This window comes from Condylura cristata, unplaced genomic scaffold (assembly GCF_000260355.1).
Source record: "Condylura cristata isolate star-nosed mole 26May11 unplaced genomic scaffold, ConCri1.0 scaffold00005, whole genome shotgun sequence".
NCBI classification, from domain to species: domain Eukaryota; kingdom Metazoa; phylum Chordata; class Mammalia; order Eulipotyphla; family Talpidae; genus Condylura; species Condylura cristata.
This window is the reverse complement of record NW_004567106.1, coordinates 7,141,751-7,165,141: the sequence shown is the minus strand read 5'-3', so window position 1 is coordinate 7,165,141 and position 23,391 is coordinate 7,141,751. Positions and strand designations below refer to the sequence as shown.

At 35.4% G+C, this 23,391-nt stretch overlaps 1 protein-coding gene and 1 pseudogene across 2 annotated transcripts in view; both read right to left on the bottom strand.

Moving 5' to 3' along the window:
* Nucleotides 1-1,105: 1,105 nt before the first annotated feature.
* Nucleotides 1,106-23,391, bottom strand: part of CFAP69 (cilia and flagella associated protein 69) — a 54,769-nt gene continuing 32,483 nt past the window's right edge. Inside the window, exons 13-23 of one of the 2 annotated variants that reach the window (XM_012720708.1) lie at nt 21,612-21,776; nt 19,061-19,179; nt 16,112-16,230; nt 14,686-14,767; nt 10,791-10,983; nt 9,296-9,433; nt 8,354-8,430; nt 6,974-7,171; nt 5,988-6,074; nt 2,610-2,714; nt 1,106-2,071 (exon numbers count right to left, since the gene is read on the bottom strand). In XM_012720708.1, the coding sequence (XP_012576162.1) occupies nt 1,901-2,071; nt 2,610-2,714; nt 5,988-6,074; nt 6,974-7,171; nt 8,354-8,430; nt 9,296-9,433; nt 10,791-10,983; nt 14,686-14,767; nt 16,112-16,230; nt 19,061-19,179; nt 21,612-21,776 (1,454 nt within the window). In that variant the 3' untranslated portion in view covers nt 1,106-1,900. The remainder of the gene's footprint in view (nt 2,072-2,609; nt 2,715-5,987; nt 6,075-6,973; nt 7,172-8,353; nt 8,431-9,295; nt 9,434-10,790; nt 10,984-14,685; nt 14,768-16,111; nt 16,231-19,060; nt 19,180-21,611; nt 21,777-23,391) is intronic. The other variant, XM_012720709.1, reaches the window with a different exon arrangement.
* On the bottom strand, nt 3,933-4,652 carry LOC105853209 (annotated as a pseudogene).

Sequence of the window (23,391 nt, the reverse complement as noted above, 5' to 3'; positions counted from 1 at the left end):
ATTTATAGAAGTCAGGTGAACTGGCAACTCTTTTGAAGTAGACCAATAACAGCAGCTTCAATTTCTCCTCTCGGTGCAGGATAATGGAAAAATCTCCCATCCTCAGGATAATGGGAAACTTCTGGAAGAATGTGAGTGTGAGAGGAGGTGGAGGAGGTAAATGTGGGAGCAGTAGCTGTGATGGTGGCAGGAAAAAGCAGGTCAGTCAAATGGGGTGAATAATTTTGTAGTTGATAATGAAAAATGATTCTTTGCCTGTATTCTATTCCCAAAGGTAGTATCATATGGGTACTTTAAATTGGTTATAGTGGGACTATTTTCTATGCAAATTGACAAATGCTTCAAGTGAGGGCTTTTCCTCCCCTGAGAGCAGGTTGTTATACATTTACCAGTACACTGCTGAGTGCACCCTCTGAGTCAAGAATCTAGACTCAAATTGCAGCATATTTCCCTTTCTATACAAGCAGGTTCTTGTCCCTCCCAGCCCTTGATATTGATTCAATTTTGTGATTTCCTGGGTCAAAGAGGGTCTGATGAGGTGGAGACAGCCTATGGAAACCTCATAATGACTTAAGGACACACGGACACTTTTTCTACATTGAGCTTTAAGGTCACTAATCTCCTATTCTTTGGCAAGCTACCTCCACCACCAAAAAAGGGAAAATACTTCCCCTTCCTTTACCTCCCTTCCCCATTAAATAAGAGAAATAGAATAAGAGATTGCTTGGCATATTTATATATTAAAAATAAAACCATCTCGGGCCCTCCCTGGTGGCGCAGCGGGTTAAAGCACAGCACTAAGAAGCTTAAGCCACTTCCTCATGAGTTCGATTCTCGCCTGCCCCAGAGGTGATCCACATGGCGTGGCAGACCTCTCCTGACCCGCCCGCTGCTCCCCTCAGCAGTGTACTTTGTTGATCTGCCTGTTCTGCTCCCCACTCTGTCCCTGGTGAATCCTCTCACCCTCCGCATCTCTGGCCTGTACCCCAGTTCTGTATGAAGAAATAAATAAATCTTTAAAAAAAAAACCATCTCTATATTTACTTCTTTAATTTTGTAAAAAATCATCATTTTATTAATGTCTGATGACAAAATAACTGGTTTGAGGATGAACTTTTTTGTCAAATGGTTGCCTTGTGTCAAGATACAGAACAAAGCAAATGTGTGCACATACAAGTACATCTGTGTATGTATATCCACTCCTACACATGTATTTTTACTTTGATCAACATATTTGTTACAAACTTCTTTGTTGCCCAGTACTTATATGTTTCCTGATAACAAAATCCTCATTCTCTTTTCTGTCCATATGCTGTGGTTGGGCCTGGTCTGCTTCCCATTCCAGGCATGAATAGTTCTCATCTCTGGCCAGCCATGCTGAGTGCCTCAGGAATGGGCCTATGTATGGCCAGGCATATGTATGACCACAGGTGCAGAGACGGCTGCAGAACTGCTGAGAGACAGGCATGCACCTTTCTACTAGCTGTCCGCCTGGGAGAGTATAACCCAGGAGATGCTAGGGGAGAAGATCCTACTCACACTTTCAGTCCCTGGAGCCAACAATGCCTATAGTCTTAATTACCCCTAGATTTCATAGTGGTAGAGCCTATGGAAGTTTTATTTTGCCTGAAACCAGTTGGAGTAGTTCACACCAATGAAGAATCCTGACTGATGCAACATGTTCTACAATTTCAATTAAGATAGTAATCTTTCCAAAGAAATGATGACAACTTTTCTGACACTATGTGTTGAAATTTTCAAGAAAAATAAATTATATATGTTTTTATTTTTATATTTTGCTAAATTTTATGCTAAAATATTTGCTTTACATTTGCATATAAAGATATGTTCAACTAAAAAATTATAAGCAGGATTTATTTCCAAAAGTCTCTAGAGTATTTTATGTAGGAACACTCTTCTTGGACTCATCCACAGTCTTTGCTGCTTTCACCCTCTGCAAGGCTCCTCCTCTAATGGGCAGCTTCCTCACAGCCATATCTGTATCAACCAGAGGCCCTCCCACCAGTCGGGCAGGCGTGCTCTCCACTATGACCACCCGACCAGAGGGCACCTAAAAAGCAAAAGGTAAATAGCTAAGAGTCCATTGGCTGACATTTTCAGTAAGAGAAAAACCTACTCAAACATCACCTTTCTTTGGAAAGACATACAATGTATCTGTAAGTAACTAGGAGGTATCAGGGCATACCAGAAGATAAGAGCCAAAGATAGGGGCCAGGAGGTAGGAAAAGGGGGTTTGAATTCTACTTCTATTGTTTATTAGCTTTGTAACCAGCCACATACAATGTTCAGAAGAGGACACCAGTTACACTGGAATATGGCGTGGATCTACTAGCCAGGTAAAGGCAGCACTGCTCAGTGCCTCTCAGACACATAGAGATTTAGTCTGACTAATGTTTATAGCAATTTCTTAGAAATCCTGGAAGGTTGGTTCTGGCTGCTTTAAACCAGGATGTGCCTTATAGGTGAATATGCCTTAACGATATGAAATTTGAACAAAGAGAATGATATGAAACAAAACTGTGGAAATAACATTCTTTCAGGACTAAAGTCATTGTCTACTAAAAATGTTATGGAGAAAGAAATTTTACCGTAGTATTAAGGCCTTGAATATCTGTCCGGTGTAATATTGCATTTGACGGTCGCTCATTGTATCTGGAGGATTCTATGGCTTTTTCTTGGAGTCTTTTTGCTTTCTAAATGTGTAAATTAGAAGGAAAGTAATATTAATTGCTATTAAAACATTAACTATGTTATTTGCAATGAAGTATACAATGTACATTTATTCTCTTAAAGCTTAAAAAACTTGAAACTCTGAAATACAATTCCTAAAAGAATGACTTTTCCAGAAAGCTATAGCTACACAATACATTGTATTTATTATATTAAAACAGGAATTAAACACAAATATAAAAGCCATGAAACAAAACACCTTTCTTCAAAAATCTGAGTAAGGAGAACATGAAGGAGCAAATGGATGACTTGTAAAGGGTAGGCTCTTTAAGCAGCATTTTTAAAAAATAGGAGCATAGGGCCCTCCCTGGTGGCGCAGCGGGTTAAAACACAGCACTGAGAATCTAAAGCTGCTTCAGCATGAGTTCGATTCCCGCCTGCCCCGGAGGTGACCACATGGCGCGGCAGACCTCTCCTGACCCGCCCGCTGCTCCCCTCAGCAGTGTACTTCGTCAATCTGCCTGTTCTGCTCCCCACTCTGTCTCTGGTGAAGCCTCTCACCGCCCCTGATCTCTGGCCTGTACCCCAGTTCTGTATGTACAAATAAAAAAATCTTAAAAAAAATATATATTAAAAAAAATAGAAGCATAAATGAATGTTCCATTATTTACACTAAAGCAGGCTACTAGCACTAGCAGTTAAAGCATTTGTCATAAAGCATTAACACATTAAATATATAATATAAAGGAGCAGAACCACTAGCATTTAAAAGAAGCTTTGTCAACTAGGTAATGGAATACAAAAGAATGTATGTCTGTTAAATATACTGGTAGAACCACAAAGTGAAGGAAAAAAGAGAAAAAGAAAAGAACAAAGGAATTTGTAATCACTCTCCTTTAAAATCACACTGAAAATAGACATCAATTCTTCTATACACTAACATTTTCAAAATAAATCATTTATACAAGAGAAAGTCCAGAACAAAAATATGTCTACAGAGGTATCAGCTTAAGTAAGTCAGCCTTGTACTGCTTTCCAGTAGTACTCAGGAGGGGTCTTTTCATAATCACTGTCACTAAACAGCTATGGAATGCTTTACCATATATTGTAGGAAATCATGGGCTAATGCAGTCATAAAGCACAGCTGGTCTTCTCGAGAGACAGGCCAACTCTGCTCCAGTAAGTAGCACCTCAGCTGGTGTGTTCCATCCACCTGGAACACAGGGTCATCTGCCAGTACCTCAACTACTATCTACTCTCAAACTCGACAGAGTGCTCAAGGTGACAGTGAAGTATTTTTGTATCCCTAGCACAACTACATTAACAGCACACTAATTATCTGTGTTTCCTTTAGATTTCATGTAGTTGCATAGTCCTCTTGAATGGAATCCACCACTTGGCAAAAATGTGACAGAGCTGCTTTTGCCTGTAATTAAATCCCAGTCATTGAAAAGCCATGGTTTTAGTTCTTCAGGAGTTTTTACTTTTAACTTCAATTCTCTTTATGAAAGTTTCCTCACTTTCAACAGTGTAATATCTACTTGGGCACTTTTCTTCTGAGAAGGCTGAGATGTCCCATTGGTGCTGCCAGCATCTCCATTTGCAGGAGTTTTCTATTTGTTCTTTGCTTTTGTTTTCATTTCAACATTTCTCTGCTACAGACTAGATGTCTTCTTTCCTGAGGTATCCACTCTCAATACCTCTATGCTGTTCCTGATTAGCTACTTGAAATTTTTGATGTTTCTGCTGATTGATGTCTACATATTTGAGCACTCTGCTTTCTGGAACTCCACCTATTCATTCTACTTCTTATACCAATCATTGCAAGCTATAGAGTATTTCACTTTTTCATCCTCTCTTGTGACATTTACACACTTTGCTTCATAAAGAAGAGGCCCACAAAAACACAGCACTCACTCACCCTCCTGGAATTTAGGGTTTTGATGCTGTGTTAGCACCATTTACATGTGATTCAACCACTCCCTCCTTCTCCCCAACATCCAAATACATCTCCCAACTCCTCACTCCACACAGCAGCCTTGCAGTTGACCCTCCCTGTTCTATTATTCATAAGTGACACCATAAGCGATTTATAAGTGACACCTACCTTCACAAAGGTAGGTCTGGCTTAAGTGTGTTTTTTGGTAGCACTGAACCTGCATTTACTCATTTAAGCTAAAAAGTTGGTTATTAGTGAGGTAAATCTTTTATACATGGCAGAAAATATCAGTCACTTGAAAATGTCATTGAAATTTCCAGATATACAGGTCATATATGACCCAGGAATAAAGCAGGTCCTAAGGAAATCAGGTTCAAGCTTAGCTCATTATTTAATAAACATTTTCCAGATATTTTGCACAACTTAAATACTAATTCAGTTCACTTAAATGTTTCAAACACTCAGAATGATATTAATGATATAATTTGCTGCACTTATATTCAAGTTCAATATTTGAAGCACTAAAACATGTAAAATGTATCACATGATCTGCAAGGAAGGGTCTAACCTTCATGAAATATTTATTTAAAGTGCAGGCAGCTGTAAGGATATTTTATAAGTTAGGAGAAACTTTCAGTGAGAAGAGAGAAACAGTACATTCAGTGAGCTTGTTTTACTTTCTTAATATGGCTCCACTATTTTTATGGACTAACTTAACATTTAACAATTTTATACCTAGAGGAAGAATCATAAATTAATAAAATTATATCAAAGTAGTGATTGAAAAAGTGGAAAATAGCTATGAGATCTTGGAAAACCATGGTGCTTTTCACATAGTTGAACTAAACAATTAATATCTTTAAATATTTTAGATTAGCTTCTAGCTGAAACAGATTATCATATTTCCAAAGGACTATTTATTCCCAATTCCCATTAAAGCCTTAATATATCATTTCTTTTGGTGGACAGTGGAAGGAAAGAATCTTTGTAGGCAGGGGTAATGAGAACTGTTGTTTTTTTGTGTCCTCCAGCTTCTTATAGAAAAGAATCAGAGAACAAAAAGGCTCAAAATGTAAAGTAGGAGCACATTTCTCCTGTTCAGTTTTAGCTAACTATCTTCTCCTTTGTGTAAACCAGGAACCACCTTTGCTTTCTACCACTAAGTCAAATGAAACTCAGCAGCATCTTCTGTAACTGCAAATGCATGGTATTGGTTATCCTAAATTGCATATGAGGCTCTTAAAGTGTTAGTACTATACAAAAAGATCACAAGAAAAAAAGTGAATGAATATTTATTCCTTAAAAATTCTGTCAGAGTTAGCCATTTGTTGTGACTATAATATTTGAAAGATCTTACCTTTAAAGTTTTAGCATTTGATGTTCTAGCTAAGAAATTTTCCCATGATTTATTAGCCAATTCTCTTTGCTTATGTGTAGCTTGTATCTGAAATTCAAGAAATTTTTTTTGAGAGTTCTCATCTCAAAGGCTACAAAAGGCTTATTAACAACCATTATTTGAAGGAAAATCTAGTTTTTGTGAAGGAAAAAAATCTAAGGCTGAATACCACAAGTATTAGAGTATTCATGGAATTCAACAATTAAAAAAAAGTCAAAGTGGAAAATAAAAAACATTCCCCCATATGAAATGTTTCTCATGAAATACAAAACTGTTGTAAAAACATAAAATTTTTAAATTATCATAATTCTCAGCAATTGTTTTATATGACTATCACTGTGTGAACCCATCACCCAGTCCAGGACAAGCTATATAAAAACAGATTCACAAAAGAAAAAGAAGAGATTCATGCTGTCACTGATAATATTTAGGCAAGATTATAATGTTACAATATTGCTAATACATAACTGCAGCAAGCAAGCAATTTTGTTAGAGTTCTGAGTTTGTTGTGGAGATGCATTCTAGGGAGATAAGTACTGACCAACTAAAAAGACTAGATAGTTCTACAAAATACAAGTTGGAGGAGACACTGGTACTTCACATATTATTAAATTTAAATTACAAATATTGAAACATTTAATTAAACTGCTAAAAATAGTGGATGCAGAATCATAACATATCAGCAACAACCAACCTAACAATAGCTAGGCCACACAACATTCTGCCATTTGAGCTAATACTATTGAATGTAATAGTTAAATCCGAGCTCTTTTTCCAGTGGTTTCTTTGAAAACTGCAGTTACTCAAAGTAATTTTAAGAGAACATTGTAAAATAATTCTAAGGAACAAAACATTTACAAATAAGGCAAAAATATGCTATGGATAACTTCAGCCAATTTATACATAGAAATTATGAGTTTGTGCTTTAATGGTAATCTGTGGCTTACTTTCGTATACACTTTTTGTTCATTTTGCACATCTTGGCGTACTTGGCTTTCAATCATCTCAGTTTGCAGGGAAGCAACCATCTTTCCAATATTTTCTGATGCTGTTGTAATAGCCTCCAAATTTTTTCTATCTGTAGTGACTGGTCTTAATTTTTCTAATTTTATTTCTTCATTTATTTCATTCCATATTTCTCCAATCTGTTATAAAAATTTTAAGTTTGAAAGTATAGATTAACCAAAATTAAATGATACAGTTTTAGATAATCTTTTGTCTGGATGGTGCTCCAAAGTTAACAAATACTGTCCTAGCTTTTCCTAATTTACTTACTGAGAATAAGTTAAGTGGGAGTGATCTGGGACACCAGTTACAGTTGAGTCTTTGGAAGTAACTTACCAAATGTTTTTCAATGGCAAGGTATTCATTGATGGGACTCTAACTCTAGTTTACTGCCCTCTGGTTTATAGTTACTATTTTCAGAGTTGCAAAAAGTGCTGCATTGTTTTCATCCTCTTGAAATAGTGATGTTATTAAAAAGAAAGAAAGAAATACTGATGCTTTCCTTCTGAAAGCCCTGTATTGAAGGCTAGGTCAAGCTCAACTTGTAGAAAAATGAACATGGGATTCCTGGAACCCTAGGGCCCCTCCCTGCCTACCTGGGGATATATGGGCTATATGGCCCTCTACTTACATCCTACTTAAGATAGTAATTGAATTTCAGGCTCTTAACTCAATGATTTTATCATGGTGATAATCCCATCTCATAACAGTTATTTGAAAACTAATGTGCTTGATTATGGTTAAGTTTTGAGAAGAATCTATATATCCAGGATTGAGATAAATTTCAGGTCTGTTTTCATTTGGAAAGATGTTTATTCATTTACATTTAAATACACAATGCTATTATTAGTAGAGAATATTTACTTAAAAAAACTTCCTTAAGCCCACTGAGAACTAAAAAGCAGTTAGTTTCATAAATTCTAACCAGCAAAATCAGTGACCTAATATCCTTCAATATTTGACAATCATATAAAGTAATGACAAAATACTTGAAAAATATTAGTATTTTAATTAGTAATAGTAAGTAATAATTCATTTAATTATAGCTCCTAAAGCCCTCTAAAGTGAAGCAAGTATATAAATGTTTTTTTTTTTTTAGGTGTGACTAGCTCTGTGTCAGTAACATCCATTTTGTATAAATGAAAGATTGGATGCAATCTCATGCCACAGAGAATACCCAATTGGTTGTTTCTTGATATTGTAAGCACAAAATAGAAAATAAAAACAGTACATGAGTGATTGCCCACAACTATGAAGGCATTATTTCACAATTGATTTTTTGCCACTCTAGAGTTTAATAAGTTTATTAAGAAAGTACTCACTTTAAAATCAAGATATCTATGTATGATACAGAGGGTGACAAAATCTTCAGCAGATAGGCCAGGTAAATTTTCAAAATCTAAACAAAGTTTATAATGTGAGAATTACTTTAACAAGTGATTCCAAAAGCTATATCTCTATCATTAAAACAAGCGCAAACAGTGGGACTCCCTGATGGCAGAGGGGTTAATCTCAGCACTATCAAACCATCACCAGCAACTGCACCATGAGTTCCCTCCCCTGACCATGGAGTTGACCCCTCCTGCCTGGCCCACTGCTTCCCCTTAGCAGTGTGTTTCAGTAGATCTTTCTGTTCTTCTCTCCACTCTGTCCAGGTAAAACCTCTCACTCCCCTCTCCTCCCTCTTAACCACCCCCCCTCCCCACACACACTCTCTGGCTTATAGCACAGTTCTTGTATGCATTAATACATCTTTTTAAAAAGTACAAACAGCTATTTTTTATTTTATCTCAATTTATAAAGTAGTTACTTCAGTGAGCTGCCTTCTTCCTATGACAGACATTTTCCAGGTCATCCTATCTAGTCATTAGGAAAAATATCCTTCCTGTGTTGTAGATAGACAATGGTTATGGACTTCTAGAAGCTAAAGTGTGCTTGAGAACTTTTTCTTTAGTAGGAACAAAGACTTGAAAAAACTCAGGGGTGCTTAATCATTCATCATTTGAACTAACTGCATGTAATCCTGTCTGCACAGTGGAATTTCCTGGGGAACTTTTAAAAATATGAATGCCTGGACCTCACAATCAGATTTTGATTAATTGGGGGGGGGGACAGCCTGGGCATTAGGGTGACAATAGAACATGCATTCATCTTTATACAAAGGGACTTTTGTTCATGTTTGAAAAATGGATTCCAATGCAAAATCAACTTGTGCATTCTGCAAAACAGAGAGTCTCTTGTCAATTTGTAAAGTAGTTTCTTACCTAGTTTGCCCAACACAGCATAAATTTTTGCCCTGATATTCTCAGCAACATCCATAACTGCTATAGTTGGACAGTTAGCAGGCAGTGATATGAATTTTTGTTCTTCTTGAAAACTAGTAAATAGAGGTGTCTTTGTATCTATCCATTGGACATCATGAAAACATTGGAGACAGATAAAAATCATAGCAAATTAATAATTTTTAGGTTTTAGACTAGCTATCATAAAATTTATTAAAATATTATAGTAAAAAACTGCCTTATACACTGTTATTTGTTACTTATATAAAAATAAACACTTATATTGGCCCTTTCCCTTTCTCCTGTATTATTATGTAAAATACAAACATTTCACTAAATTAGTGTTTTAAATGTGAAACTTTCACTCAAAATTTTCTAACTTTGAGATCCAGAAATCTAACAATATTAATTGAATATTGTAATCTTTGCTTTTGGTTTCTGGATGTAATGCTATAGATTTAAAAATCATAAATAAAAGTAAAACAATAAATATGGATTGAAGATAGAAATTATTAGAATTTCTGTCATTAATTGTCAGAACAAAAGAGGAAGTATTTTCATGTAAAAATAATTAACACTAACAGTTTATTATGTATTTTAAAAATATTTTTATTGAGTTAATATGGGTTTCTACAATAGGCTTCCCCTTCAGGCATTGTTGCTATAGTGCACCCACTACCACAGAACCCATAGTCCACTGCCACAGACTTTATGCTCCTTCTTCTTTGTTTTCATTCCTCTTCTCCCTCCTCTGCCCTTCTATATGTCCCCTTTCCACAGTCACCATGCAAGTGTTAGTTTTTTACTTTGGCTTTATCTGACCATTAGTTTTTCTATATTCCACATATAAGTAACACCATCTGGTGGTTGTTTTTCTCCTGCCTGATTTTGCTTCAATACTAGCAGTTTAGATGAAACCATAATAAGAATCTTAAGACATTTATAAAATGTAATGTTATCATTGTAGAACAGATATATGAACTATAAAATGTGACACTGTCAACCTCATTCATTTAAAAATGATTAAAATTTATCAGTGTTTGATTTTTACTTGGAAAACAGTTTCTCCTTTCAAATGTAAAAAGAAAGTTAAATAAATATGAATCAACAGGAATGTACAAAACACTACAAAAATTGTTTTCAAGTACTCTTATTACATCCTAAATTTTATAGTAAGTGAAATACTACTGAGTCTATTTGTAAAGGCAATTAATACAAAGAAACTTCTTTTGAAAGTACTGTTAGTTTTTCTGAGTTTAAGAATATAATGCCATTTTTTGAAAATATTCTATAAAACTATGAACCTACTACTAATTTAATTTTCTTCCATTATTCAAATGCATGATAGCAAGATTTACTAATTATTGTTAAAAGAACTTAAAGAACATGAAAGTCTTCATATTCCCTAATATTGTTTAAAGATCTCTTTTAAAATATGCATCTAGTTGCTTCTACTAACAATTATAAATATACTCACCAATGATCTTCCCATATTTATCACGTTTTACTCCTAGTTCTTTCTCTTCCTTTCGCCACAATTTAATTAAAAGACTAGCAGCTGTCTGGTCCTTTTTCCCTCGCCAAGCCTTGACATGAGCCGTAGTTTTGGGATTATCACAAAATTCAACCATTATTCCAAGTATTAGATTACAGAATTTTTTTTGGTTCAGCTTTTTCAAAGAAACAGAAAAGGAAAAGAGTTGCAATAAATTTTAAGAATTACTTTGAAGGGAGAAAATTTTGCATTATTCATTAAGTTTCTTCTAAAAAGTTGTCATAAAATTCAGAACCTATAATTTGGGGCAAGCTATTAAAATGCATATCCAAAGTACATTTTCAAATATTCAAAATTCGGGGACTAAAAGAAAGATTCTGATGTGGTCATAAATATGTCATAATCAAAAATGTAATTTGATTTGGGTAAATTGAAAAAAGGGAGATTTTAAAAATAAGTGAAGATATTCGTTTTAAGTAGAGCAAGGTCAGCAGTGCTATCTATATATGTCACTGTGATTTTAGGATTTTTTAATTTACTGCTTTATTAAGGGTTGTAAAGACTAGCTATAATGTCATTGTTATTAAGAAAATAACTGATAGTAGCTGCAAGTGGCAGTCACATGTGCAAGTAAATATAAGGGACACTAATTTTGCTTTTAAAAAAATCTGTAAAAAAAAAACTCTTAAGCATTTAAGAAAAATATCCATTACATTTTCTTTGCTTTGCTAAAACTAATTTTCAGCAAGCCAAGATTTTGATATAGAATAGTCTATCTAGAGCAATTGTCTCCACACCATAATGGTTTCTGTGTGAATTTTTTTCCCAATTAACTCATAGTATAATGCTAACATAGCAAAGGAAATATTTGAAATGCAAACATCATAAGTTTTCTCTTTTATAAAATGAAGGATAATGATATTACCTGTTTAAAGAGTTATGATAATGAGTCATATGAAATGGCCTCGTACATAGTAAGTTTTCAGTAAAACCATTATTAACAATTATCATTGCACAACAAATAAACACGTTAGCAGATTGTATTAAGCAGAACACTCAATTGAGTTTTTTTCCTATTCTTCACTTATAGGAGAAAGAACTAAATACGAAGGGTTGATACAAAAATTTCATTAAAGAACACTTGTAATTTGTTGGTAGTTTGATTGATTTAATCCACATTAAGCAAAAACTAATAATTATCTTCATAATAATAGAAAACTCTTAACAAAAGGATGTCAGAAACTAAGTATTGTTAATTCTAACCATTGTTAGTAACTACTGTATATGTGTGCACACATTTGTAGACATAATCGCGCAGATATTCCTCCCAAAGTGAATCAGGTAGATACTAGTTGTAGGGTAAATGAAGATTGCTCAGGCTTTTGTGCTGTTGGCCTCTGTGGTTATCACCTGTGGCCTTGAATGCAGGTGGTTCTTGCGAGCGTGGGCTCGGGCACCTATGTCTGACAGTGGACACATGGAATATGGTGTGAGCATGCTTAAGTGGGCACACCTGGGCCTGGAAACAGTCTATGAGGGTGGGCAGCAAAGGATGGGGTGGCAGAGGGCCAAGTGTGGCAGAGAATAGTGGAGAGACCACGTGGAATGCCAGAGAAAGCCCAGAGTAAATATCCTCTGGGGGGTAGGATTGGGATGGGAGCCATAGGAGAGGAGGTCTGGTTGCCTCACTGCATATAAATGGTGTAAAAAGATCATTCAAAGCCAGAAAAAAAGGGCCTCCCTGGTGGCCCAGGGTTTGAAGTCTTGGCACTATCAAGCTATCACCAGCCACTACAGCATGAAATTGGCCCCTGACCTCCAGCCAGGGAGCTAAACCATATGGCTTAGTAGACCTCTCCTGTCTTGCCCACTGCTTCCCTCAGGAGTGTATTTCAGTAAAATGCCTCTTCTGATCCCACTCTGGTGTGGTGATGCAATCACCACACATACCTCTGGCCTACACACCAGTTCTTGTATGCATCAATAAATAAAATCTAAAAAAAAAAAAAGGCATGAAAAAATCAGGAAGGCTCTTTCACACACCTACCCCTACCTGGATCCATAGAGAAGCTGCCCTGTGCCTTTCTGGTGCTACACTAGTGATAGCTTTGTTTTACAGATGAAAACATTGGTAACAGAGATGTAAAAGAACTTATTCAAACTATGCAACTAACAAGTAATGGAGGCTCAGTCACTTTGATTCCAGCCTGTGTTCTTAGCCACTGTGCCATATGGCTTCTCCTACCAGTCTTCTTCATTTTTTTTTTTAAAGATTTATTTATTTATGCACACAAGAACTGTGTTACAGGCCAGAGGTGTGGGGAGGTTGATGAGATGATATGCCAGAGACAAAGTGGGGAGCAGAACAGGCAGCTGTACTGAAATACCCTGCTGAGGGGAGCAGCTGGCAAGACAGGAGAGGTCTCCTGTGCCATGTGGGTCTCTTCCCTGGCTGGGGATGGAACTCGTATAGCAATGGCTGCAGTTAGCTTCACAGTGCTGCTGTGGCCACCAGGGAGGGCCCAATTTTAGCCTGTTGGCCACCAGGGAGGGCCCAATTTTCTTAATTCTTTTCATCAAAGAAATTCAAATGCAAAGGAAAGTAAACACAGTGAGTAATGTCTTTGAAGTTTCCTATGTAATCTTACATATTAATATAAGATCTAATTATTTAATATATACACATTTATATATATATACTTATATATATATTTTATATATACACATTTATTTATATATCTCCAATTACATATATTTATTACATTTTAAAGGGATAGGATTATTAGGAAGAGGAGGAAGAAAAAGAGACATGTGTCCATTTGCAGGTGGGCAAGAAAGCTGCTGCTCCTCTTTTGCAAAGGGAAAAGTTTTGTGAAAAGAAACTGCGGAGTTACAGGCAGGCAGGAGAGCTGACTTCCAAATCTTGAAGTGAAAGCAAGATTCCAGAGAGATGTCCAAGTTAACTTTGTGACTTTGAGAATTCTCTGACATATCACTATGTGCTTTCTTGTACTTACTGAGGGAAACATTCTGAGCTATATATATCATTGAGCTATATACATTAGTAGAGCTATATCCTTCTGCATTATGTTCAACTTTCTGGACTTTATAAGGGTTTCTGGTTTTGATTCATTCCTCTTATCAAGGTGGATTATTATTAGCTTATTTTTATAGTGTTTTATAGCTAATAGGTTTGCTTTCAGACAAATGAGGATACAATTACCATCGCTAATTTAAACTAACAGTAAGTTTATTTTATTTTGTTACTCAAATCAATAATAGCGGTCACAATGACACATGTAGAACTCTGAGTTAGAATATCTCCTAAAGTTTTATTGAAAAAAATTATACTTTTAGTCCTACATTATCTCAACTATGAATCCACTTACGACTGAGGCTAGTAGATATAACTTGGATGATAAGTGGGGCTTTTGCCATTCTTCACAGCTTCTAGAAGCAATTGTTATTGGAAGAATTCTCAATACTGTTCATTTTGTAAAATGGTGGCCCATATCTACAAATGTGTGTCTTTACTTTGTCTAATATTGCCCTTAAATGTTGAGAGATGTTATTAATAATTACATCACCTGACAGTTTCTTCTAGGTTGGGGGGAAAAATGTCATGAAACAAATTCCCTTGCAATATGTGTTGGTAACACTGACCTAATTAAAAATTTCTTCACTGGAGGAATTTTTGGTGCCCTTAATATGATAAGTATCTCATGAATCTCCAGGAGGGATTTTGTTTGAAACAAATATTTAAACATGATTTGTGGGCATATTTAATCACAGAATAGTGTTCTGTGCTACTCTGTTTGGAAAGTGTTCATAGAGACAAATCTATCTTTTGCCTTATAACTGTCATAGTGATACTTACTGCCAATAAATCCAAGAGGAGAAAAATTCCTTCCTTTTCAAGAAAGTAATCCTCTGAAGGGTAACAACCCAAAATGCAGCACCTTAAATAAAAAGGAAGCTATTCATTTAACAAGCATTTATTGTTAAAATCAAATTTTGACTTTTTCCCATCATAAAGCAAAAGCAATAAATGTTTTTCTCTTTTCCCTTAAGTCAAATAACTATTCTTCCTTTAAAAATGAACTTTGAGGGCCCTCCCTGGTGGCGCAGCACTGCAGGTAATCTGTAATCCCAACCACTTTGGTGCCAGTTTGATTCCCCTGCCGGGAAGGTGTTCCACAAGGTGTGGCAGCCCTCTCCTAGCCCTCTTCTGACCCGCCCTCAGCTCCACTCAGCAGTGTACTTTGTCAATTTGCCTGTTCTTCTTCCTACTCTGTCTCTGGTGAATCCTCTCACTGCCCCTGTCTCACTAGCCTGTACCCCAGTTCTGTATGCATAAATAAATAAATCTTAAAAAAAAAAACAAACTTTGAAGAGACTTTTCCAGGTAGTTTCATTTCATCTATTGCTAACCACTATCAATTCTTTTACATAATTTCCCTTTTCTTTCTTTCTTTTTTTTTACTGAAGATGCAATATTCTTTGCTTTCATGATACTAATCTTACAAGTCTCTGATTGCTCTCTTCAAAGGTTATCCACTTATTTTCTCTTCCACAGTATTGGCATATCTCAATCATTTGATGGCTTTTAATTACATCTCACCTTTGCAGTGGAGATTATTTGCTGTTGTGCCCGCTGCTTAGCTCTGTGCTGCTCACATGGAGTGAGGGATGGGAGTTGATGCCATAGACTGAGCTGAATAAATTGTTAAACTGGTGGGTGCGGTGGGGGTAGGACATAGTTTAGAGACTAATCTCAATTCCTCTCAGGTATTACAAGCCTCCTGGGGTCAGCTTCCTGTTCCATTAATGTTCCATTAAACATTGCTGTTATTTAGTTATTTATAGTTAAACAATAACAGTAGTTGTTTACCAGGGTTCACTCTGAGAGGAGAACCTTGCTTCAGCTGCCCTTAGGTAATGGCAGTTGCTTGAGTTGTGGGGAGTGGCGCATCAAGGCCTTAAGCTTTCACATCAGTGGTGCCAGTTTTTACCATTGCTGGGTATAAAGCCAACTCCATTTCACTTTTGAGTAGTACCAAGTCAAAATGGAATAGGTTCAAAACACCAAACCAAGGATTTATGTTTCGATATAAGAAAAAAATTGAATTTGAGTAATGGACAGGTTACTTTTGAAATGACTGGTAAATGTCATTTCTAGGCTACTGAAAATAACATTGAGAATTATCTTTCTGTTGTATTTTTAAGGGAAAAAGAATTGGTGCACATAGCTATAGAGATAAATTTCTTGTACTCCGATTATAAGTTGGCAAAGCAATACTCACCAAATGCTGTCTAATGTGCTAAAAAGAAGTACATTATAGCCTACTCCACTCTGTAACTTCTTGGGGTCTGTTTTCATAACGTGAAGAATCATATCCACTCCTTCCGTTCCAAAAATTTCCTAAGAGATTTATTTTCAATTATTTCTTAAGTGAACAATCCCTTCCTTTCTCTCTTTATTCTATCTCCTAAATGTATTCTATCACAGAAATAACATATTGCTTGGAAAATAGTACTTTTATGCATTTTAAAAAAATTTATACCCATTTATAGAAATTTAAAACAAATACTATAAAGCTAAAAATTTAGAGAGGACATCAACCAATAGGCCAGATTAATGTTCCTTTATATTTTTGTCCTTTCTCTTTATTAAAAAACATAAGCCTTATATCATGATTTTCTTCCATGTTAATTAATAAATAAAGCCTAACATCTTGCCAGATAAATATTAGACAGCAAAAACTAATATAAAAGTGTTAAATATTGTCATGGAAGATATTCTAATGCTTCACAGAGAGAAGTAAGTATACAAATGGCAGTTAAAACCTTTAAAAATTTACATGAAGTTATTACCATTTAATACTTGTCCCCTACCAGTGGGACATTGTCTGTTGTTCGGTTCTGTTCCCAGTAACAACACTTTGAATACTGTTGTAGAAGAAAACTCAGGCATAGAGTATAGATTAAAAGGAGACTTTGGGCCCTCCCTGGTGGTGCAGCGGGTTAAAGCACAGCACTAAATAGCTAACACCACTTCAGCATGATTTCGATACCCAGCCCCAGAGCTAACCCACAGGGCGCAGCAGACCTCTCCTGACCCGCCCACTGCTCCCCTCAGCAGTGTACTTTGTCATTTGGCCTGTTCTGCTCTCCACTCTGTCTCTGGTGAATCCTCTCACCACCTCTGCACCACTGGCCTGCACCCCAGTTCTGTATGCATAAATAAATAAATCTTTTCTTTTTTTAAAAAAGAAAACGCTGCTGCAAAGCCTGAAGCTAAGTGTACAGTTACTGTGTTTGATGCCTCTCTAAATATCTCTATCAAAATTGTCATATTTTTTACCTTTCCAATTCTGTCTGTTGCTGTTTATCAGTCCCTAAGATACAGAGTTTGCTATGGAGTTAAAAAAAAAAATCAAAGGGAATTAAGCTTTTATTTCTAACTTTTAGTTTTAAGTATGAACTCAATTAAATCTGAAACATTAGGGCCTCCCTAGAGGAAGAAGGGGTTGAGAGGTAGCACAATAAAGCTATCCACAGCCACTGCAGCATGAGTTCAACTCCAGCCAGGGTCCTGACCCATGTGGCGCAGCAGATCTCTTCTGCCTCACCAGCTGCACCCCTCAGTAGTATATTTTAGTAGATCTGCTTGCTCTGCTCATCTGCCTGCTCTCCTCCCCACTCTTGTGTCTAGTGAATCCTCTCACCACCCCTGCACTTCTGGCATGTATGATGGCTCTTGTATGCATAAATAAATACATCTTTAAAAAAACAAACAAAAAACCCTGAAACTTTGTTTATAATGGCATAGCCCATTTTAGAAAACTGTTCTTAAAAAATGCATCTACTTTGATGACTGGATTAAAAAGATGTGGTACACATATATATAATGGAATATTACTCAGCAATCAAAAAAGAAACACATGTCTTTTGCAGCAACTTGGATGGAGCTGGAAAAGATCATGCTTATTGAGATAAGCCAGAAAAAGAAAGAAAAATACTGGATGGTTTCACTCATAGCAGGAGTATAATGGACCAGGAGAGAAAATAATGAGAATAATGAACAGCCATACACCAGAGACATTGTGTGGGGGTGGAGTGGGGAATGGGATAAAAAACGAAACGAGGGGGTGGAGGGGAGGGAAGTGCACAGGACAATGGTGATGGCACATGGGTGACTCAGTGATGGGAAAACCACAGGGATTACAATTGAGATAAAAAATAAAATGTACAAAATGATGTAAAAATAAACTAAACTATTATATTATAAAAAAATAAAAAGAGGGACCCTTCCTGGTGGCGCAGCGGGTTAGAGCACAGCACTGAGAAGCTAAAGCCGCTTCCGCATGAGTTCGATCCCCGCCTGCCCCGGAGGTGACCACATGGCGTGGCAGACCTCTCCTGACCCGCCCGCTGCTCCCCTCAGCAGTGTGCTTTGTCGATCTGCCTGTTCTGTTCCCCACTCTGTCTCTGGTGAAGCCTCTCGCCGCCCCTGAGCCTCTGGCCTGTACCCCAGTTCTGTATGTACAAATAAATAAATCTTTAAAAAATAATAAAAATAAAAAGAGGTAAAAATATAAAAAAAAGAAAAAGAAAACACCTTTCCAGAAAAATAAAGTTGAATGCTATAGCTGTAAAAAAAAATGCATCTACTTTAAGATCTGTTGAGTGTACTCCTAGTATCTACCTAAGAGAAATAAAATTATTATGATCATGCAAAGATTTACAAGAATGTTCATTTAAGCTTTATTCATAATAGTCCCAAATGGAAATAACCTAAGTGACAATGTGAGAATGGGTAACAAGTTTAGGTCTATTATTATTCAGCCTTAACAACATGGATATATTTCAGAAATATGATGCATGATGCTGGATGACAAGCCAGATATAAAAGTTAATATTATATGATTCCATTCACATAAAATTAAATAAGTAAAACTAACTAATGAGGATAGAAATCAGAATGTGGTTGTCTCAAATCAAATAATATATTTTAATTGGGTTATAGTTTAAATTGGTATACCCATTTATCAAAACCAGCTAAACTATATGTTGAGATCTATATACTTTTACAAATAATTATAATCATAAAAATACTAAATTACAAGGTTAAAAATACCATCATTACTTTGCAAGGTTAAAAATACCATCACTTATGGACAATTACTGAGAAAAAGTTTGTTATCTTACTAGAAGATCTAAATAAAACTTTAATATCCAAGTATCCATACCTTTCTAGGAATGTGATGTTCACAAAGGCCAGATAAGATAAGTAATATATCAGACTGAATTTCCAAAACAATGGCCTCTTCCTTATCATTAGACTTGTGTATTGTGTTTTTAAACATTCCTGTATAAAAATAATTACAGAATGCTGTTATTAGACACTGTATTTTCATTTTACTTTGAAATCCTTATAAAATTTCACCTACATAAACCATTTTAAAAGGTACATTCTTCATTGCACAGTTACCTTGGTGATGTTGATGAAGATGATAAATGGATACAATGAGCTCCCAATATAACCAGACCACTACTTTACATCATGTGCAAACTTAAGTCAGAAGGAGAAAGAGAAACACTAGATGGCATCACTAATATGTGGAATATAAAGCAACTAAATTACGAATCTGATAAAGACAAGCTAGAAAACTAACCTCTGATACATGGTGAGTACTAAATGGATAGGAGCAAAAGAATAAGGAGGAATGGGCCAGACAGAGGCAAGGATGGAGGGAAGGAAGTACAGTGGACCATGATGTTGGAGGATGGATGATTTGGTGTTGGATGTACTTTGGTGCAACTACCTGATTGGGTATTTACTCAATTAAAAATAAAATTAATTTGAAAAATGGATCAAAGACTTGCAGATAAGACTTGCATGTAAGACTATAAAATACATAGATGAAAACATAGGCAAAACATTCTGACACTGGCATGAGTGATGTCTTTTGGGATATGACTACTGTGGTAAGGGAAACAAGCAAAATTTAACAAATGGGGACTTTATCAAAATGAAAAGCTTCTGTACAGAGAAAAACTATCATTAAAATGAAAACGCATCCTAAAGAAGAGGGTGGCTAAACAACTAAACTAAGTATCAGATAGAAACAAGCTAGAAAACTAACCCTGGATAGCTGACATATTTGCATATCATCAAACATCTGACACGGGGCTAATATTTAAGATCTACAAATAACTCGTAAAATTCAACAAAAAGAATACAACCCAGATGGCCAACAGGCACATAAAAAAATATTCATCACTTGTCATAGGAAAATGCAAATGAAAACCACAATGAGATACAACCTCATAGCCATGAGAATGGCCCATGTCAAAACAAACGGAAGAAAGTGTTGGTGAGTGTAGAGAAAAACCAACCAACAAGTGCTGGTGGGAATGGAGACTCGTCTAGACTCTATGGAAAACTGTGGAGTTTTCTCAAGACATTAAAAATAAATCTACTATATGATTTATTCTTAAATATCTGTCTAAAGAGTATTAAGACGTGGTTCAAAGGGAGTTATGCACTTGCATGTTCATTGCAGTACAATTTCCAATAGTTGTGCTGTGAAAACAATCTACATGCCCAAGGGAGATAAGTGGATAAAGAGTACCTAGCATATTTACACAGTGGAATATTGCCCCACTGTTAAAAAAAGTTGCCATTTGTGATAACGTGGCTGGAATTAAGGAGGGATTAAATAAATTAGAAAGAAAAAGACATATACTAGATAATTTCACTCATGTATAAACTATGAAGAAACAAAATGAAATAACAGACAAAAACAAACCAAAATAAACCTTGGAAATCTGACTGTGGAATTGAGGTTATCAGAAGGGAAGGTTGGGGGTGCAGAACAAAGAGGTGAAGGGATCCAATGGTCACTGATGGTCACTGATAGGTCACTGATGGTGGACATGGTGTGATAACATACATCTGATGAGATGTGAACCCATCCTTGTAAAACGTGTATAGTATTGTAAACCAATGTTAGCTCAAAAAATAATTTTATTTTTAAAATAAGGAAGTGAATGTTTTTGTCTAGCCCCCTTTTCAGTATCTTTATTTTGCTTTAACATTATTATTAAAGAACACACTGCCCTAATGATGAAAGAATAGACAATAGGTAGAAGAGTTTTTGAGAATTTGTAATCCTGATATCTGACAAATTATATCACTTAGGAGCCAATCACAATGTGTATATAATTAAAACTGTTCTTTTAAAAAATCAGGTGAAGTTACAGCCAGAAGACCTTTTTTTAAAACAAAGGTAAGAGCCATTTTTTTAAGCATTCTGAATTGACACTGACCTCACGTGTATATATATCGGGGATAAAGTGACTTAATATAATCAATTCTAAGCTGAAAATCAAGGATATTGGATATTTCATATCAGAATCTCCTGTGTACATTCCTGTACCTACCACCATATCAGTGTTCTGATACAGCAGAAATACTGGAAAATGTATCCTATTTAAAATGACTTCCAAAAACATTGTCAAAAATTGACTTATTAGTAAAAACAACAAAATAATAATTCATTAAAAGAAAAGATAATAATCCTAAATGAAATGGTATCTGAAATGGCAAACAATGTTAAAAGTGTGAATGACCATGTTTCAATAAAGACAAACTCATTTGTAGCAACAACATGAGACAAAATCAAGAAATATTCAGGATTTTCTCATGTAAAAAGATAAAGTGCATTTACAGAAGAATACATCAAACAAAACTTTCAATATTTACAACTACTTCATAAATTCACAAATATGTTTTACCTATCAGTTGCTGAATTGTTCCCTTTTCACAAAGATCATGGTTTATAGTCTCATTCTCAAGATAGACCATCGCTCTTAGGAGTCTTAAACTGTAACGCATCTGGGCAAACTTATTTCCACGGCCACCTGTCCCATGAAAACTATTACCATGACTAAAGAAGGAATCTGTGAAAAATATCAATTTATATTAGAAAATTTAAAACATAAAACATTTTGAATAAACAAACTAGAACATCAGACATTTTATATAGTAGCTATAATCTAAAATGATGTTGATTTTATCACACTTGCTTTAGTTATTTTTAGAGAAATAAGTATTGCCCTGTTCCCCTTCTTTCTTCTAATCCAGTATTGAAACATGTACCTTACAATTTTATTTTATTTATATACATTTATTTATAAATGTACCTTATTTATCTTTGCCAACTTGCTTCTGTTACTAAATTTTATTTTTGAAAATTATATTTTTCACAAGTAGATCTACACCATTCATTTTTTTAAGATTTATTTTATAAATTATAAATAAATCAACTTACTCATTTACTAGCCTAAGCTGCCAGAGTAAACACTCTAGGTCATGTTCTCTTATTCCCAGAGAGAAGTTTCACCATGTGACACTGGAATCATATAGAGTATAACCACATTACATTTTATTCAAGTTCTAAACTGTTTACTAAAATGGTTATATTGCTACAGTGTGTAATACTAATAGAGTTTTCCACAATCTGTTAAATGTGAAATGATAAGTTTCACATTTAAGATTAAGATTGTAAATGGGGTGAGCCCTCCCTTCCCTGGTGGCGCAATGGGCTAAAGAACAGCACTATGAAGCTGTTTGCAGCCACTGCAGCATGAGTTCAATCCCTGGCCTGGCCACATGGTGCTGAGACCTCTCCTGTCTCACCTGCTGCTCCTCTTAGCAGTGTGTTTCAGTCAGTCTGTCTGTTCTGCTCCCACTCTGTGTCTGGTGAATCGTCTCACCCCCCACAACTCTGGCCTGTACCCCAGTACTTGTATGCATAAATAAATCTTAAAAAAAATATTGTAATTGGGGTTGAGCATTTAAATTTATTTTTTAATCTGAGATTTTTTTCCTGACTTTTTCTACTTCTTTACTTAATTATTTTGTATTTGTATTTGTAGGAGATCATTATGAACCTCAATTCTAGTCAGTCTCGAAATAGTAAACGTCTTCTCTCAATTTGTAGATTGCTATTTATTGTATTCAGCTTTTTCCTACAAACATCTCAAAGTCTTATATTAGTTAAATTCATCAGTCTTCTTTATGGTGTAGATTGTTTTTCAAAAATCTCTTCGTATAAAAATATTTTTTCATGTTATTTTCTAATATTTTATAGGCTTAACTTTTCATATTTAGGACTTTGATTCATTTTATAATTATTTCTTTCTACAAGGTGAAAGAACCTAATATTAATTTTTTCACATGGAGGGTCAATGACCCCAGCATCAGCTTTATCCATATTTGACAACATGATCTCTGATAATGACAACTTCCCATTTCATTGGTCTATTCCTTGCTTTTATTTACTATATTTTATTTTATTTACTATAGCTTTATGACATCTTGATAAACAGCAAGACAAGTTCTTCTTTCCTTCCTCTTTGAAGAAAATTTATTCTTTAAGAAGTTCTTGAGGTCCTCCCTGGTGGCGCAGCGGGTTAAAGCACAGCACTGAGAAGCTAAAGCCACTTCCTCATGAGTTCGATTCCCGCCTGCCCTGGAGGAATATAGAAACCAGCTAATTTAGGAATTTTTAGA